Below are 16,427 nucleotides of genomic sequence, written 5' to 3'. Positions count from 1 at the left end.
CCCATGTTGTGTCATTTGTTCCCTCCTTTCCTGGAAGAGCCCTTGCCCATGGGAGGACCTGCACCTGCCTTGGCTCCTCCATGGTCTTGCAACTACTTGAGGCCTGCTTGAATGAGGGGCCTGGGCCCATCCTCAGTGGATCTAGGGATCTTTGGGTTCTGGCAGATGTGGGTTTTAGGATGTTTGAGCAGAGGTGTGGTGAGAGCTGCAGAGCCAATGTGAGGGGCCCTGGGTTCTGGGGTTCATGGCCACTTGGGTGCCAAGGAAAAGGCATACAGACAGATCTGGCTGGGGATTGGCCAGGCCTCCCTTGTCCCTCTGGGAGTGACACCTGGACTGTGTCCTTGGGCAGGCCACTCACCTTTGCACAAACTCGGCTGTTGACATGGGTGATGTGGGCATCAGGACATTCAGTCAGGGCCCTGGGATGAAGCATGGTGGCTGGGGCACTTATGAGGGCCCAAGAGGCAGGGCTGAGCCAGGGAATAGGGCAGCTTGCTCCTGGCGCTTGGGCTCAAGTCCGTGTAGATTCTAGAGATGGGTGGGACTGGGGGGTAGGAGGCAAAGGGGGATCAGGAGCCCTGGGGCCAGGAAGGTGGAATGGGATCTGACACCCCACAGGGGCTGTCCCCTCCTATTGGACACATGGGTCTGGCAGGCAGAGTCCTTACAGCCTCTGATATTTTGGACTCCAATTTCTTGGCGGCCCCCCCACCCCAGATGCCCAGGGCTTTGACATTCCATGAAGCCCCTATTTGCAGCCCTGAGAAGAGAGGTGAGTCAGAGCTTGCATGCAGGACTCCCTTGGCTGAGGCTGGTCTGGCTTCTCTGAGAGGTAAGGAAGGGCTCCTGGGTCCCGGGAGTCTGGCCTCTGGGAAAGAGCTGTGACCAGTTGTTCTAGGGTGTGTGGGTCCCCTGTGGCTGCTCTGACCAATTGCCACAAACTGGCTTAAAACAACACATGTTTATTCTTTCAGAGTTCTAGAGGTCACGAGTCTGACATGGTCTCAAGGGATGTCATTGGGGGCCCTTATTTTGTCATTCTAAAGACCATAATCAAGATTGTAAAACATAAAAAGAAACTGATTCATCCAAAATGGATTCGATGCCCCCAATGTGCCAGGCTTCAGATAAACTAATGAATAGAACAGCCACAAGCCCCCCCCCCCCCCCCCGTACCAATGGCCCAGGCACCTTCATTGTGATCCCCAAAATGCCCCTCTGGGTGGCAGCCTTCCCTGTTCTCTCTAGAGCTGCTGCCACCCAGGTTTACAAAAGAAGCAAGAGCAGGATCACACCATGGTCAACACAGAATTAAACCTTAGCTCCTTTTTTATATTTTTTAAATATGTCTTTATTTCAGAGGGAGCGAGAGGGAGAGAGATAGAAAACACCAATGATGAGAGAGTTATTGATCGGCTGCCTTCTGCACACCCCCCACTGGGGATCGAGCCCACAACCCAGGCATGTACACTGACAGGGAATTGAATGGGGATCTCCTGGATCATAAGTATCAATGCTCAACTGCTGAGCTACACTGGCTGGGCAAACCTTAGCTCCTTTTATTAGTGAAATTAATTGGCAAAATTAAGGTCCCTGGCAAAGGGCATTGTGCAAACAGGGATTTCCAGCCAGCCAGGGATCTCAGGAGCCCCTGTCACACCCTTCGCACCCTAAAGAATGCATCTTGTGGCTCCAAATGATGTACTAGTCCCTTGAGGACAGGGAGGGACATTACCCCCTTTGGGTAGAGTTTAATTGACTCTTTCCAGTATTGTGGAAATGGCTAAAGAGGTTCTCAGCTTCCTTGGAGACTTCCCTTTCCTCCTGGCGAACCCAGCTCCCCCCAAAGCTACTGGTGTCAGTCAAACCCTACCTAACAAACTGGACTGGAGGCCAGGAGGGAACTGAAGGCTCAATCAGTGGCACTGGCTTCTCTTGCCTTAGCAGAACCCAGGTCATCCCTCCCAGGACCTTTGCACACCTGCTGCCTCTTCCAGGAAGATGTCCCCTCCCAGCAGGGCTGGTTGCCTCCTCAATGAATTCACATTTATATTACTGATATGCTTGGGCTGTCCTGTGCCATTTCACTTTGTTTTCTTAGTTACATGTTCTTTTTGTCTTTTTGTGCCTCTTAGTTCTTTCTTTTGCAGTCAATGAGTATTTTCTAGTGTAGCATTTTAGTCCCTTTACTGACATTTTCATTATATTTTGGGGGTGATTTTCTTAGTGGGTCCTCTAAGAGCTTACCACGTACATACGTTTGGTTGTTTTTTTATTGTAGCAAAATGCACATAAGATTTGCCATTTTTAATCACTTTTCAAGGCACAGCTCAGTGGCGTTAAGTACCTTCACATTGTTGTGCAACCATTCCTACCATCCATCTCCAGGACTTTCTCATTTTCCCAAACTGAAATTCTGTCCCCATTAAACACTAACTCCTCACCCTGGTCGGAGTGGCTCAGTGGTTGGAGCTTCATCCTGTGTTCCAAAGGGTCACAGGTTTGATTACCAGTCAGGACACATGTCTAGGTTGTGGGTTTGATCCCAGGTTGGGGAGCATACGGGACTCCCCCCCTTTCTATCTCTCTAAAATCAATGAAAAACATATCTTCAGGTGAGGATAAAAAACAAACAAAACAAAACCCTAACTCCTCACCACCCTCCCCAGCTCTGGCTCCCACCATTCTGCTTTCTTTTTCTATGAATCTGACTCCTCTAGGGACTTCCTATAAGTGGAATCACACAGTATTTGTCCTTTTGTGTCTGGCTTATCAGAGCATAATGTCTTCAAGGTTCACCCACGTTGTAGCAGGTGTCAGAGTTTCCTTCCTTTTAAAGGCTGAATAGTATTCCAGTGTGTGGCTGTACCACATTTTGCTTATGCATTCATCTGTTCATGGACACTTGGGTTGCTTTCACCTCTTGACCATTGTGAATCGTGCTGTTCTAAACATGGATGTGTAAATATGGTCAAATCACTGCTTTCAATTCTTTGGGGTACACACCCAGAAATGGGATTACTGGGTCATATGGTACCATATACATCTTAATATACCAGAATCACCTTTAGATGGTCATTAACTTAATTCTAGTGAATATAGAAACAGAATTCCTACCCTGGCCTGGTAACTCAGTTGGTTAGAGTATCATCCCAATATGCCAAGATTGCAGGTTTGATCCCCAGTCAGGGCACATACAGGAATCAACCAGTGAATGCGAATGCATAAGTAAGTGGAACAACAAATCAATGTTTCTCTCTCTCTCTCTCTAAAGTCAATTAAAAAAATTATTCCTATATAGCCTAGTCCCTTGTTCCTTTTTTGCTATTACTCTTATACTTACCACATCTATTTATGTTGCAAACCTAGCAATGCATTGTTGTATAGTTGTTACTTATATAATTTTGTCCAGTAAAGGCCAACTGGCCTTGCCTGTTTGGCTCAATGGTAACAGCATCAGCCCACAAACTGAAGGGTCCTGGGTTCAATTCTGGCCAAGGGCACGTACCTTGGTTTCAGGCTCTATCCCAGTTGGGGCCTGTGTGGGAAGCAACCAATCCATGTGTCTCTCTCACATTGATGTGTTTTGTTTTTTTCTTCTCTCTCTCTCCCCCTTCACTCTCTCTGAAAAGCAATGGAAAAAATATCCTTGGGTGAGGATTAAAAAAAAAAAAAAAAAAAAAAAGCTGGCTGGTTCAGGGATGCCTTTTCCTAACCATGTTAGAAGCCAGTGTCTCACCCCTCCTGGATTTTCCTCCTGGCTCTGATATCTGTATTACCTTGTCCCTTACAGGAACTACCTCCTACTCTGCAACAACAGCTCTATTATCGGAGAAATTGGGGTGTCCTCTGCCCCACTGGGTGCTGGGGGTGGGGTCCTTACAATATCTTGAGAAAAAGAATTTTCTGAGAGTTGTTGCTCCATGTTGCAGCCGGGTCCAGTTCAGCATCAGGCTAGTTGCAGTCCATTAGTCCATTGTATGTGGGAAAATGCAGGAGAGCACCTCAGGAGAAATGAGTCCCAAAAGCATAAGAGGAACCAAGAGCACAAGAATGAACTCTTTTCTTTAGGGAACTAAGTATCCCAATTTCACGCCCTTGCAATGGTCATGCACATTCTGACCAGTGACCTGTTCCCAGGTGTGACTGACAGTCAAGTACCTTCCCAACATCACCCCAACTTTACTGGGCATGTGTCTGTTCTCCTCCCTGTACAGTTCCTTCCCCCAGGAATCTTCAGCGGCTTTCTGGAGAGTGTAAAGCTTTAGTTTCCTGGTGAAGCTGCCCAAGTGACATGCCTATATTTGGCCTTCACTTTGCTCCTTTCCTTTTATTAATAACAAGCCAATTACAACAGTAGCATCGTGGAACTCTGGACTCTAACCAGACAGCACTGACTGCAAACAGTAGGTACTCCATAAACACTTGTTAGATGGGTTCCATTAATGGAGAGTATAGAGCACAAACATGAGGCTTGAAAGGGGCAGCGACGTTGAAGAAGAAGCCCCAAACTCTAGGCTGCAGCCCCCAACCTGGGGGTGGGGTCCAAGCTAACAAAACCTTTTGCCGTCCTAGCCTGCGCTCTACCCTCCGAACAGCAGAGGGCGCACATCCTCCAGGAGAGCTGAAGCGCTTGCGCGTTCAGGCCGAGGGGCGGAGCACATGGGCCAGCGCGTGATAATTGCGCAGACGCAGAGTGCGTGATCCTTTCCGAAGAATAGGCAAGATGGTAGGTGTTGGTTCTTTGCTTATTTATCTGAACGTATCCGGCGGCATCCGGGATCTGGCCGCACCTAGGAGGCCAGGGTCGGGCCGCGCAGCTGAGACTGCTTCCTCCAGGCCTTCGGAGCCGCCGGATGTGGGGGCGCGAGCTCGGCCGGGTGGGTTCGCGACCACCCGGGGCAGGAGAGTCCTGTACACTCTCCCAAGTCCCAGCCTAATTCCCGTAGCTGCGCGTGCTGCCCTGGGACGTACCCGAAGTGGTGTGTCCCCACCGACTTCTTTACCGGAGGCGCCGCGCGTTTTTAGGCAGGACCTTTGGTGACCCTCCTGTAGCCGTGGGGGTGGGAGGTGGATCTCGGGCTCCCGCTCACCATCGTCTCCTGTCCGCACAGGCGGAAGTGGAGCAGAAGAAGAAGCGGACCTTTCGCAAGTTCACCTACCGCGGCGTGGATCTCGATCAGCTGCTTGACATGTCTTAGTAAGGGTTGGCCGGACCAGGGGAGGGGTGGCGGCGGGAGGGGGTCCCGGGGGGCTGGGGGCTGCAGCCTGACTTGCCGACGCGGCCTTAGATCGAGTGTAGACGGATGAGCTGCGGGCGCTGAGGTTTGACATTAGTAGAACTTTATTTTTGTCTTATTTTTTTACTTTATTAAATTTATTGGGGTGGCAGTACTAATTTGAACATACAGGTTTCAGGTGTGGGTTTTTGTGTTACAAGATCTGTATATTGCACTGTTTGCCCACCACCCAAGGGCAAATCTCCCATCACCATGTATTAGGACTCTCTTCACCCCTTCCCCTTCCCTCTGGCAACCACCACACTGCTTTTTGTGTCCATGAGTTTCAGTTTTTATGTCCCACATGAGTGAAATCATATGGTTCTTAGCTTTTTCTGACTGGTTTATTTCACTTAGCCTAATATTCTCGAGGTCCATCCATGTAATAGAACTTAAATGTGTCCTGTTTGTCATCTTTCCATCCACTTGAAAACCCAGGTGTCTGTAGCTCACAAGCCTTGTAAGGTCAGATATGGGGCAGGGGATTGGCACATGGGCGAGAGTTTGCGACGGGAGGTCTAAGATTTGGTTTAAGCTGGAAGTTTCTAGGCAGAGTGGTCACGGTCAGACTTGTGCTTTTTTTTTTTTTTTTTTAAATATATCTTTATTGATTTCAGAGAGAGGAAAGGAGAGGGAGAGAGAGAGATAGAAACATCAATGATGAGAGTCATTGATGGAGCCCGCAACCCGGGCATGTGCCCTGACCGGGAATCGAACCCCGATCGCCTGGATCCCAGGTTGACTCTCAACCGCTGAGCCACGCCCGGCTGGGCAGACTTGTACTTCTTAAAATTGCCCCCAAGGTCAGGGTGGGTGCAGGTCTGGGAGGGAGGCTTGCTGACAGCCAGGGACCCCGGATCTCCCGAAAGTGTGCCAGGGGCTAGGAGTGGAGGATCCAGCTTCCTGGGAACACAGAGCAGGCTCAGAGTTTCTCAGGCTTGGCTGTTCTCCTGGGTGCTTGAGGCCTTTAGGAGCACAGTCTTTTGCCCACGAAGTTCCAGCTGTGCCACCTTACCTGAGCTGCCTGTCCTCCTGCCTCGGTTTCCTCATTTCTAGAGAGCAGTGTGGAGGTTGTCGAATTTGCAGGGTTCATCTTGAATATTTGGCTGGGCCGTGAACATTGTTTTTGGGCACTACAGGGAGCATCAGTGTTAGTGGGTGAAGGGTGGGGGTCTCTGCCAGGGCTTAGGCCACGCATTCTACCCTGCCTGTTCCCCAGTGAGCAGCTGATGCAGCTGTATAGTGCCAGGCAGCGGCGGCGGCTCAACCGGGGCCTGCGGAGGAAGCAGCACTCACTGCTGAAGCGTCTGCGTAAGGCCAAGAAGGAGGCGCCGCCCATGGAGAAGCCAGAAGTGGTGAAGACGCACCTGCGGGACATGATCATCCTGCCCGAGATGGTGGGCAGCATGGTGGGCGTATACAATGGCAAGACCTTCAACCAGGTGGAAATCAAGGTGTGTACGGGGCTGCATTGTCTGGGCGGGTGTGGGCCTGTCTGCCCATGGTCATCTAACACTGGTCCATTCTTCACCTCCTACAGCCTGAGATGATTGGCCACTACTTGGGTGAATTCTCCATCACCTACAAGCCGGTGAAGCACGGCCGGCCTGGCATTGGAGCCACTCACTCCTCCCGCTTCATCCCTCTGAAGTAGCTAATAAAAGCACAGATTTAACCTAAGTCCGAGTGCAACACATTCTTCCAAATGTCTGGGGCTCTGGGCAGTGTGTCAACCACCCAGCAAAGGGGACTGGATCTGGGCACAATACTTGGAGGTTCGGGTCTTGCATGCTTTGTGTAGTGTGTTCCTCTTTTTGGGTAGTGAGTGTCCCTGGGTTTCCTACTATATATATGGTGACAGCCACACTGATGGTGGGTTGGGGGCTCCTGTGACAGGTCTGGGGATGTTCAGGGTCCTATGCTGTCTTCCCTGTGCCTCTGCTTCTTGATCCTCCAAACCAAGATCTGCAGGTTTGAACACCTGGCATCTCTGGGTGCACTTTAGCCTATAGAGGTGGCCACTGCTGGCCTGAGTGTAGCATCTCCCCTCAGGCCCCCATCCCCTTCCCGGGCCCATCCCAAGTTCCCTAGGCATGGATTGGGTTCCTACTGTCAAGCACATGAACAGGAAGAGCCTTCTAATGACCTAACCTCTTACCCCTCTGTCCAATTTATATACCTGCTCAACTTTTCTCAGTGTTCTTTACCCTCAACATGTTGCCTATATCTGTCCGTTTTTGGATATGATGTTTCTAATTGGCATCTGAAAGCTTTGCACAGTGGCCCCAGGACCCTGGTGTGGGGCCACAGGCATTAGGTTAAACCTTCCCCAGGACACACCAGGGTGTCTGTCACAGACCGCCTCTGTAGAGTATGATGCAGAAGGGTCCTAATTGCACTCCCTAAAGCATCCTGGTTGGATTCATTTACTTCATGAGGAGGAGACATACAGATAAAGCAGGAGAGGTGGCATACCTCAAGCAGTTGGTGACTGTCCAGACAGCAGTGAGACTAAGGGGTCTGATGGAGAGAAAGTCCAGGTGACACCTGGGTTTTGGCCTGAGCAAGTGGAAGCTTGAGGTCACCCGTAGGGGACACTTTTTCTGTCGTGAACTGTGCTGCTATGTACATGCGTGTACATATATCTCTTCCAGATCCTACTTTCCATTTTGAATCAGTCCAGAAGTGGGATTACTGGTTCAAATGGTGATTCTATGTTTAATTCTTTGAGGAACAGCCATCCTTTTCCATAGCAGCTTTCCCACCAGCTATTCACAAGCTTCAATTTCTCTACATCTTCATCAGAACTTGTCTGTTTTTTGGGGGGAGGGAGTTGCTGTCTCTGTTTTGTGGTAGTAGCCATATTAATGGGTGTGAGGTGGTGGACCTCCTAACTTTTCTAAAATTTTATTTTAGAGAAGAGGGAGAAGTGGAAAGAAACATCAATTTTCCTCTTCCACCCATTTATGCATTTATTGGTTGATTCTTGTATGTGCCCTGACCAGGGACCAAATCTACAACCTTGGCGCATCAGGATAATGCTTCAATTGAGCCACCCGGTTGGGGTCGAGGAGGTAGCAGAAACCTATGCCTGCCTCAACCGTGGTCAACTCCTGGCCAGTCTTGCTTCATCCCTATTCCTCCCTTGAATTATTTTTGAACATTTTCAAATGTGGAGAAGAGTTGAAGAATTTTGTGGTAAAACCTCAATATCTAGTTTCTTCTATTAATGCTTTACTTTATTACATATTTGAAAATTTATCCTTAACTCTATGCAGCTATCAGTAAGTGTGTGCGGCTGCATTTAAAAGTAATGTGACCTTGGCCAGTATGGCTCAGTTGGTTGAGCATTGGTCTTGTGCACCAAGAAGTTGCCGGTGGTTTCTTGGTCAGGGCACATGCCCAGGTTTCCAGTTTATTCCTGGTTGGGGTGTGTATGGAGGCAACCAATCAGTGCTTCTCTCTTACATCCATGTTTCTCCTTCTCCCTTATCTCTCAAATCAATAAAAACATAATTAAAAATAATAATAATAACATGGCCCTGGCCCTGTACCTCAGTTAAAGCATTGTCCCAATATGCCAAGGTTGTGGGTTTGATCCATGGTTGGGGCACATACAAGAATCAGCCAATGGGCCCAGCCGGGCATGGCTCAGCAGTTGAGCGTTGACCTAGGATCCAGGAGATTGCGGTTCAATTCCCAGTCAGGGCACATGCCCAGGTTGTGGGCTCAATCCCCAGTTGGGGGCGTGCAGGAGGCAGCTGATCAGTGACAACTCATCATTGATGTTTCTCGCCCTCTCCCTTCCTCTCTCTGAAATCGATAAAGGTATATTTAAAAAAGAAAAAGATTCTCTTAAAAAAAAAAATCAGCCAGTGGTCATAGCTGGTTTGCTCCATGGTTAGAGTATCAGTCTGTGGACTGGAGGGGTCCTGGGTTCTTGGTTGCAGGCTCCTTGGCCTGGCCGGTGCGTGTGGGAGGCAACCAATTAATGTATCTCACAATGATGTTTCTCTCCCTTCACTCTGAAAAGCAATGGAAAAAATATCCTCTGTTGAGGATTTTTAAAAAAATTTTTAAAGGAATCAACCAATGAATGCATAAATAAGTGGAACAACAAATCAATGTTTTTCCCTTCCTCTCTAAAATCAATAAATGAAAATTTAAAAAACCTTACGGACTATATCAGGACATTTTCCCCCAAACACATTATGCCCAGGAGTATTTTGAAGCAAAATTCTAAACATTCTCATCCATAAAGACATGGATTGCTAAACTAGTCATTCCCAGCCATGGGTGATCCCCCAGGGGATCCTGGGTGATGTCTGAGGACATCTGGTTGTCACAACTGGAGTGCTCCTGGCATTTAGTAAGTGGAAGGCCGGGAGGCTACATACCTCACAGTGCCCAGGACTCCCACAGTGATGACCCAGCCCAGATGTGCACAGTGCAGGAAGTGGGGGAGGGCATGGTCTAGAGTGAAGGATGGGTGACTGTCAATGTGTGAGTCTTGGCATCCCCACTCTTGTCAGTGACAATCTGGGTGTCACTGCCCAGAGGCACTGTATATAGGTTTGAAACCCTGAAGACCCCAGTAGCACACACAAAGCACCTAGGGAGCCTTGGCCATGGTCCCTGCCACCTACCCCTTGGTGGCCACAAAGTTCCACACAGACCTGGCCCCTCTGGCCACATCCTAACATGGTAATCATAGCTGGACTCCCTGAGGGAGTTTATCTCTTTTTGGAAGGACCCCTCCGGATCCTGGGGGCCCCACTTTGCTGGGCCTATGGTGAACTGTGCCTGGAGACAGGAACTTGACATTGATGAGACCCACTGAGGGGGAGCAGATCCAGGATGGGGGCAGCCAGTCTGTAGAGTGGCCAGGACAGTTGGCTTCCTCTGTCTTTAGTGGGAAAGGGGTCTTGGCATCAAAGCTTAGAGAAGCAATAGGGTTAGCAAAGCGGCTTTATGGGGGCTAGTGGGTCTGGGGGCTGGCTGAACATGAGTGTCTGTGTAGAGCCTTCCATTTATAATCTGAAGACCCACCTGTAACCTGGGGCCCACACCTGTAAGCCAGGATCCTTAGTAAAACCTGCAGGTTGGTGAAGATGAGAGAATGTAAAACAGGATTTTTCCCAGGGCTATCACAAGTATTGATAATACTGCCTAGCGCTATGATTATTCCCATTTGTGACAGTTTACCTTCCCAGAGGTCAGGCTGCCTCTTTCAACCCAAAGTGTCGCTGGATGTTTTAAAGTAATAGTACATCTCCCTACCAATGGCCTCATGTTTGGTAACATGGTATTATTAATCCCCCTTTAAGAGAAATAGAAATGGGAAGTGAGAGGCCAAGATGCCTCAAGTGAGAATTTCTGCTGGGAAAGGGTGAGGCCAGTGAGAGGGTCCCTGGTTAGGCTGAGAGCAGCCCTATGGTGTGTGTGTATGTGTGTGTGAACCCTGTACTGCTGAGAAAGGTCCCCAAAATCTGGTTCCCTGCTGGCCTGGCCTGGGATTGGTGTTTGCTACAAACCCTAGGCAGGCAGGACAATGGGGCAGCCCCAGGACTCCACATCATCCTGAGTAGATGGTGCTAGAATCCTTACAGGGCTCCTGGGGACTCCCAGGCTGGGCACTCAGCCATGAGTCCCCACTCAACCAGGAATGTGGGCAGGTGGCTTCCCCTCAGAAAGTCTTAGTCTGCTCACCTGTGATGGGGGCAAAGGAGGAGGACTTCAAAACATTCCATCACCCCCTAAAACAGCCCTGTCAGCATTCACTCCCATCCCCCTCCCCAAGCCCCCGAGAACCACTAACCCATTTCCTGTCTGGATTTGCCTATAATGGACATTTCACATAAACGGAATCACTCATTGTGTGGCCTTTTGTGTCTGGCTTATATCACTGAGCATCATGTGTTCAAGGTCCATCCATGTTGTGAGTGTCAGTGCTTCACTTCTTTTTGTGGCTAAGTAATATTCCACTGTGTGGATTGACCGCATTGTGTATGTCCATTCACCTGTTGATGGGCATTGGGGTTGCTTCCACTTAAAAAAATTTTTTTATGAATTTGAGCCAAAACTGACAATTGTTTCCACATTTTGGCTGCTGTGAGTCCTGCTACTGTGGAGTTTTCTATGTGGATGTGGAATTGCTGGGCCATATGGAAACATTGTGTTTAACCTTTTGAGTTTTTCCCAATATAGCTGCATCTTTTCTACATGGGTTCTGGTTTCTCCACATCCTTGTCAGTACTTCTTAATATGTGTGTGTGTGTGTGTGTGTGTGTGTATATTTTAATCCTTGCCAGAGGATATTTTTCCCATAGCTTTTCCGAGAGAGTGGAAGGGAGAGAGGGAGGGAGAGCAAGAAATATCAATGTGAGAGAGACACATCGACTGGTTGCCTCCCACATGTGCCCTGACTGGGGCCAGGCGTCGAGTCTGCAGCCTAGGTACTTGGCCAGAATTGAACCCAGGACCCTTCAGTCCGTGGGCCAATGCTCTAACCACTGAGCCAAACCTGCTTGGGCTATTGTCTATATTCTTTATCATAGCCATCCTAGTGGGTATGGTTAATTTTTTAAAAATTGATTTTGCAGAGAGGAAGGGGGGGAGGGAGAGGGAGAGAGAGAAAAAACCATCAATCAGAGTTGCCCTCTGCATGCCCTGACAGGGGATTGACCTTTTGGGCTGGCCAGTGTTGCTCAGTGGTTGAGCGTAGACCCATGAACCTAGTGGTCCCTGTTTGATTCCCAGTCAGAGCACATACCCAGGTTGCAGGCTCAATTGCCAGTAGTGGGGCATGCAGGAGGCAGCAGATTGATAATTCTCTTTCATTTATTTAAAAAATATATATATATTGATTCAGAGAGAGGAAGGGAGATGGCAAGAGAGAAATAGAAACATCAATGATGAGAGAGTTGTCATTGATCAGCTCCCTCCTGCATGCCCCCAACTGGGGATTGAGCCCGCAACCTGGACATGTGCCCTGACCAGGAATCGAACCGCAATCTCCTGGATCCTAGGTCGATGCTCAACTGCTGAGCCATGCCTGGCCGGGCTCATTGATGTTTCTCTCTTTCCCTTCCTCTCTCTGAAATCAATAAAAACGTTTAAAAAAAAATTTTTTTTTTTAATCCTCACCTGAAGATATTTTTTCCATTGCTTTTCAGAGAGAGTGGAAGGGGGAGAGAGAGGTAGAGACAGAGACATTGATGTGAGAGAGAATACTGATAAGTTGCCTCCTGCACATGCTCCGACTGGTGCCAGGGATAGAACCTGCAACCAGGGTACCTGCCCTTGACCAGAATCAAACCCAAGACCCTTCAGTCCTTCGGCCGACACTCCAACCACTGAGCCAGGCTGGCCAGGGCTAAAAAAAAAATTTAAAAGGAATTGGCCTTTTGGTGTACAGGATAATGCTACAACCAACTGAACCACACTGGCTAGGGCAGGTATGGTTAATTTTAATAGCATATTTCCTTGAATCTAGCATATACAAAATTATGTTATTTCAACACGCAAGCAGTGCAAGTTATTGTGTGTTTTCTCATTATAGTTATTAATGATATATTGATATATCATACTAAGCCTTTGAAATCCAATGTATAGTTTATATTCACAGCACATCTCAATCTGGGCAGTCACATTACAGGAGCTTACTAGACACATGGCCAGTGGGTGCTGTATTGGACTTACTAGCTCTCACTTATGAAGGCACAGCAGTGACCAAGACAGACCCAGACTCAGCCCCAGAGAGTTTCCAGTCTAGTGCCAGAGACAGAAGAAAAATGGGTAAAGAAGTATATAAATGAGCCTGGGCGGTGTGGCTCAGTGGTTGAGCATTGACCCATGAACCAAGAGGTTGCTGGTTCAATTCCGGGTTAAGGCACATGCCCAGGCTGTGGGCTTGATCCCTAGTCGGGGGCATGCAGGAGGCAGCTGATTGATGTTTCTATTCCTATCCCTCTCAAATCAATAAAAACATTGTAAAAAATCATTTGAAAATATATATAAATGAGGCAATTTCTGCTGATGACGAGGGTTAAGAAAAACTGGAAAGAGGCCATGTTCCAGGAGATGACCAGGAGGGCTTCTTGGAGGAGGTGGCACCTGAGCAGAGATTTCACCTTCAAGGACTTTCTGCAATGGTCACCTTACATTTTTAAAGTCCCTTCATATGTTCTGCATATCAAGAGAGGAGTCTGGGCTCTGAGGGAAAGTAGAGCCAAGATTGTCAAAGGCACCCCCAGATTCCGAGAAGTTTGGCTATAAGTCAGCACTCAAAAAAATAGAAGATACCAAAAAGAATTGAGTTAGGTGGTGTTCTCTCCACTTCTGTTTTCTGGGAGAATTTTTTTTTTAGAATTTATGCTATTTCTTCCTGAACTGTTTGGTGGAATTTCTCTAATGAAACCATCTGAACCTTGTGTTGTCCAAGAGAATACCTGCCAAGGACTCCTTTTAGTTAACTGGGCTCAAATTCATAACCAGAGTCTACTAGCCATTGTTTATAGGTGCCTCTCACCCAAGCTTCCTATGAGGGAAAAGCTACAGACTTGGCTTCCAAAGATCCACCTTTCATCTAGAGGACTCAGACTTTACCTGTCCAATCAGACTTGCCTACCTATATCCTTATTTACATTTTCACTGACCAAGAAGGGCTCTATTCTGACCAATTTGGGTGGGGCTATTTGGACCAATCAAACTAAAGATTTGGAGTCCTCGGTATTGTCTCCCTAGTTGGTGAGGGAGTCCACTTGTTGACAATTCTTTGTTGAAAGGTTTTTCACTACAGATTTAATTTCTTTAATAGATACGACTGCAGACAATCTATATCTTCTTGAGTGGGCTTTCATTTTAGTGTCTTTCAAGGTGGTGGTCCATTTCAGGTAGGATGTTGAATTTATGGGCACAGAGTTGTCCCTAGAATTTAATCCTTTAAATATCTATAGTGGCAGTTAATTCTTTCATTCCTGATATTGATCATCTTTTTTTTTTCTTTTTCTTTTTGGCCAATCTAGCTAGTGTTTTGTAAATTTTTTTGGATCTTTTCAAAGAACAATTTTTGGCTTTATTAATTTCCCTGTTCTTTTTCTATTCTATTTCCTTGGTTTGTGCTCTAATTTTCTTTATTTCCTTCTCAAAAGGAGTTTGGGGCCAATCTGCATGTTTTGATTTGGGCTTGCTGGTGTCCTGGTGCCCCCTCCTCTCCCCAAATCCACACCAATCCCCCTTACATGTTTTTTTGTTGATGTTGTTAATCCTCACCTGAGGATATTTTTTCCATTGTTTTGTAGAATGGAAGGGAGGGAGGGAGAGAGAGAGAAACATTGATGTAAGAGAGACAGCAAGAGTCCTGATCTACAGGGGTGGGGATGGAACCTGCAACCCAGGTGCATGCCCTTCACCAGGGAATCAAACCTGAGACACTTTGGGTGTGCAGGTTAACACTCCAACGACTGAGCAACGCAAGCCAGGCCACCAATCCCCCTTATATGGGTCCTTATTTTAATTTTAAAATATTTTAAAAAGAATCTGATAAAACTAAAGGATCTCCCCAAAAACATGTACATGGACACAATCAATTTTGCAGTTTTAAGGAAGTTCAAGGCTTGGACCCCAGCCTGGACCCAAAATTGGATATGTCGGCCAGCTTCCAACTTTTTTATTTTTTGACTACTGTGAATCAGGAGCTTCACACAAGAGTTTGTTCTGGCAAAATAATCTAGTGCTGAAAAGGAGAAAGGTAGAAATTAGGGGCCTGGTACAAGGGACATACAGTGATACCTCAGTTTTGAATGTAATCTGTTCCAGAAGACCCTTCGAGTTCTGAAATGGTCCAAAACCAAGGTTCAACAGCTGACAGCTAGGCCTCAGGATCTTGCCCTCAGCAGAGCAGTGTGGCGTGTTGGACTGCCGAGTTGTGTTCGAAAACCGAAGCACTTACTCCTGGGTTTATAGCCTTTGTAAACCGAAATGTTCTGTCAACAGAGATGTTCGCAAACTGAGGCACCACTGTATTTTCAACTTCATCAAGCCATATTTTGTCAACCTTTTTCACGCAAAGCACTTTGTTGAGACTGTCCCAGCCCTGTTCTGCGTTTTCACTCCTGAATTCCTTTAGGGCTGAGACGACCAGCTCACCTCTCTCACATTCCAGCCCCTGCGATGCTTAATCAAGGTCTGCCTTGAATTGGCCACTTTGGGCGACTTTTTTTTTCCTTTAGGAAAGTTGGCGGATACCTTTATTGCTTTAGGGGGAGGGGGGGTGCTCAGGAGCTCTTGGTGGGGCGGGCCCACTTCACCTTCACGTACTTCTGGCTGCGCAGGCTGGCGTTGGCCCTGGAGTGGCGGCCATGCGCAGTTCAGGGAAGTACTTGTTCTCGCGGATCTCGTGCCGGAGGCTACCGGGGTGTTCTTGTGGATGGTGGTTCGCAAGTAGGAGGTGGCCGGCTTTTGCTGGCCAGATCCCCGCCTCTAGACGAGCACATTTTTGCCGCAGGTCGCCGGTTCCACACCCACCGTCTTGCGGTAAATCAGCGCGTTATAGCGAAAGGAGTTGCGGGTCTTCACATTTTGGGGTTCGGTGCTGTACGTCTACTGGCTACTGTTGATCAGAAAGCTGGAGCAGTTCCGTGCACCATCCATTGCAGGTGGGCGGACCTGGCGGTAACTCCTTTTGCTGCGGCAGGCTGCTGGCAGCCGGAGACGGAAAAAAATGGGTTACTTTTTGACCCTTGACCTCGTCTTCAAAAAAGTGCCGGGGGAGGGGTCCCTGGAAGGCGCCCTGCTGGGTCCCCGAGCCGCGTCCTGGCCCATAAAGACGGCACCCACCAGCGCTCGTTCGGAGGAGCCCGTAAGTGCTCCCAACCTCCAACCACAGCCCCAAATCCCTCTGTAGTCCTCTCCACATTCTCACTTCCCCACGCCTGCTTCCCGCCCCTCTCCATGAAGGGCGTCTCCGCGAGCCAATGAGCAAGCAGTGTCCACCCCTGGGGCGGGGCCGAGCGCGAACCAATGCCCGCTCGGCCGCCCGGGTCCAAACCGCCCAATAGAAGGCTGTGGCGGGGCGGGGCGTGTCAGCTCGGCCAACGGGTGGGTACGTCCGCACAGCAAGGGGCGGGCGCGCGGCGGCGCGGC

At 48.5% G+C, this 16,427-nt stretch overlaps 1 protein-coding gene across 1 annotated transcript; it reads left to right on the top strand.

Moving 5' to 3' along the window:
- The first annotated feature begins 4,642 nt into the window (after window positions 1-4,642).
- RPS15 (ribosomal protein S15) lies at window positions 4,643-6,962 on the top strand. The gene is made up of 4 exons (XM_081137177.1): window positions 4,643-4,732; window positions 5,118-5,203; window positions 6,502-6,736; window positions 6,823-6,962. Exons 1-4 carry the CDS (start codon window positions 4,730-4,732, stop codon window positions 6,934-6,936), a joined length of 438 nt encoding a protein of 145 aa, XP_080993303.1. The 5' UTR covers window positions 4,643-4,729; the 3' UTR covers window positions 6,937-6,962.
- Window positions 6,963-16,427: the final 9,465 nt, after the last annotated feature.

The sequence above is a fragment of the Miniopterus schreibersii genome, assembly GCF_964146895.1.
Source record: "Miniopterus schreibersii genome assembly, chromosome: 4".
Classification (NCBI taxonomy): Eukaryota; Metazoa; Chordata; class Mammalia; order Chiroptera; family Miniopteridae; genus Miniopterus; species Miniopterus schreibersii.
This window is presented reverse-complemented; position numbering and strand designations above follow the sequence as displayed.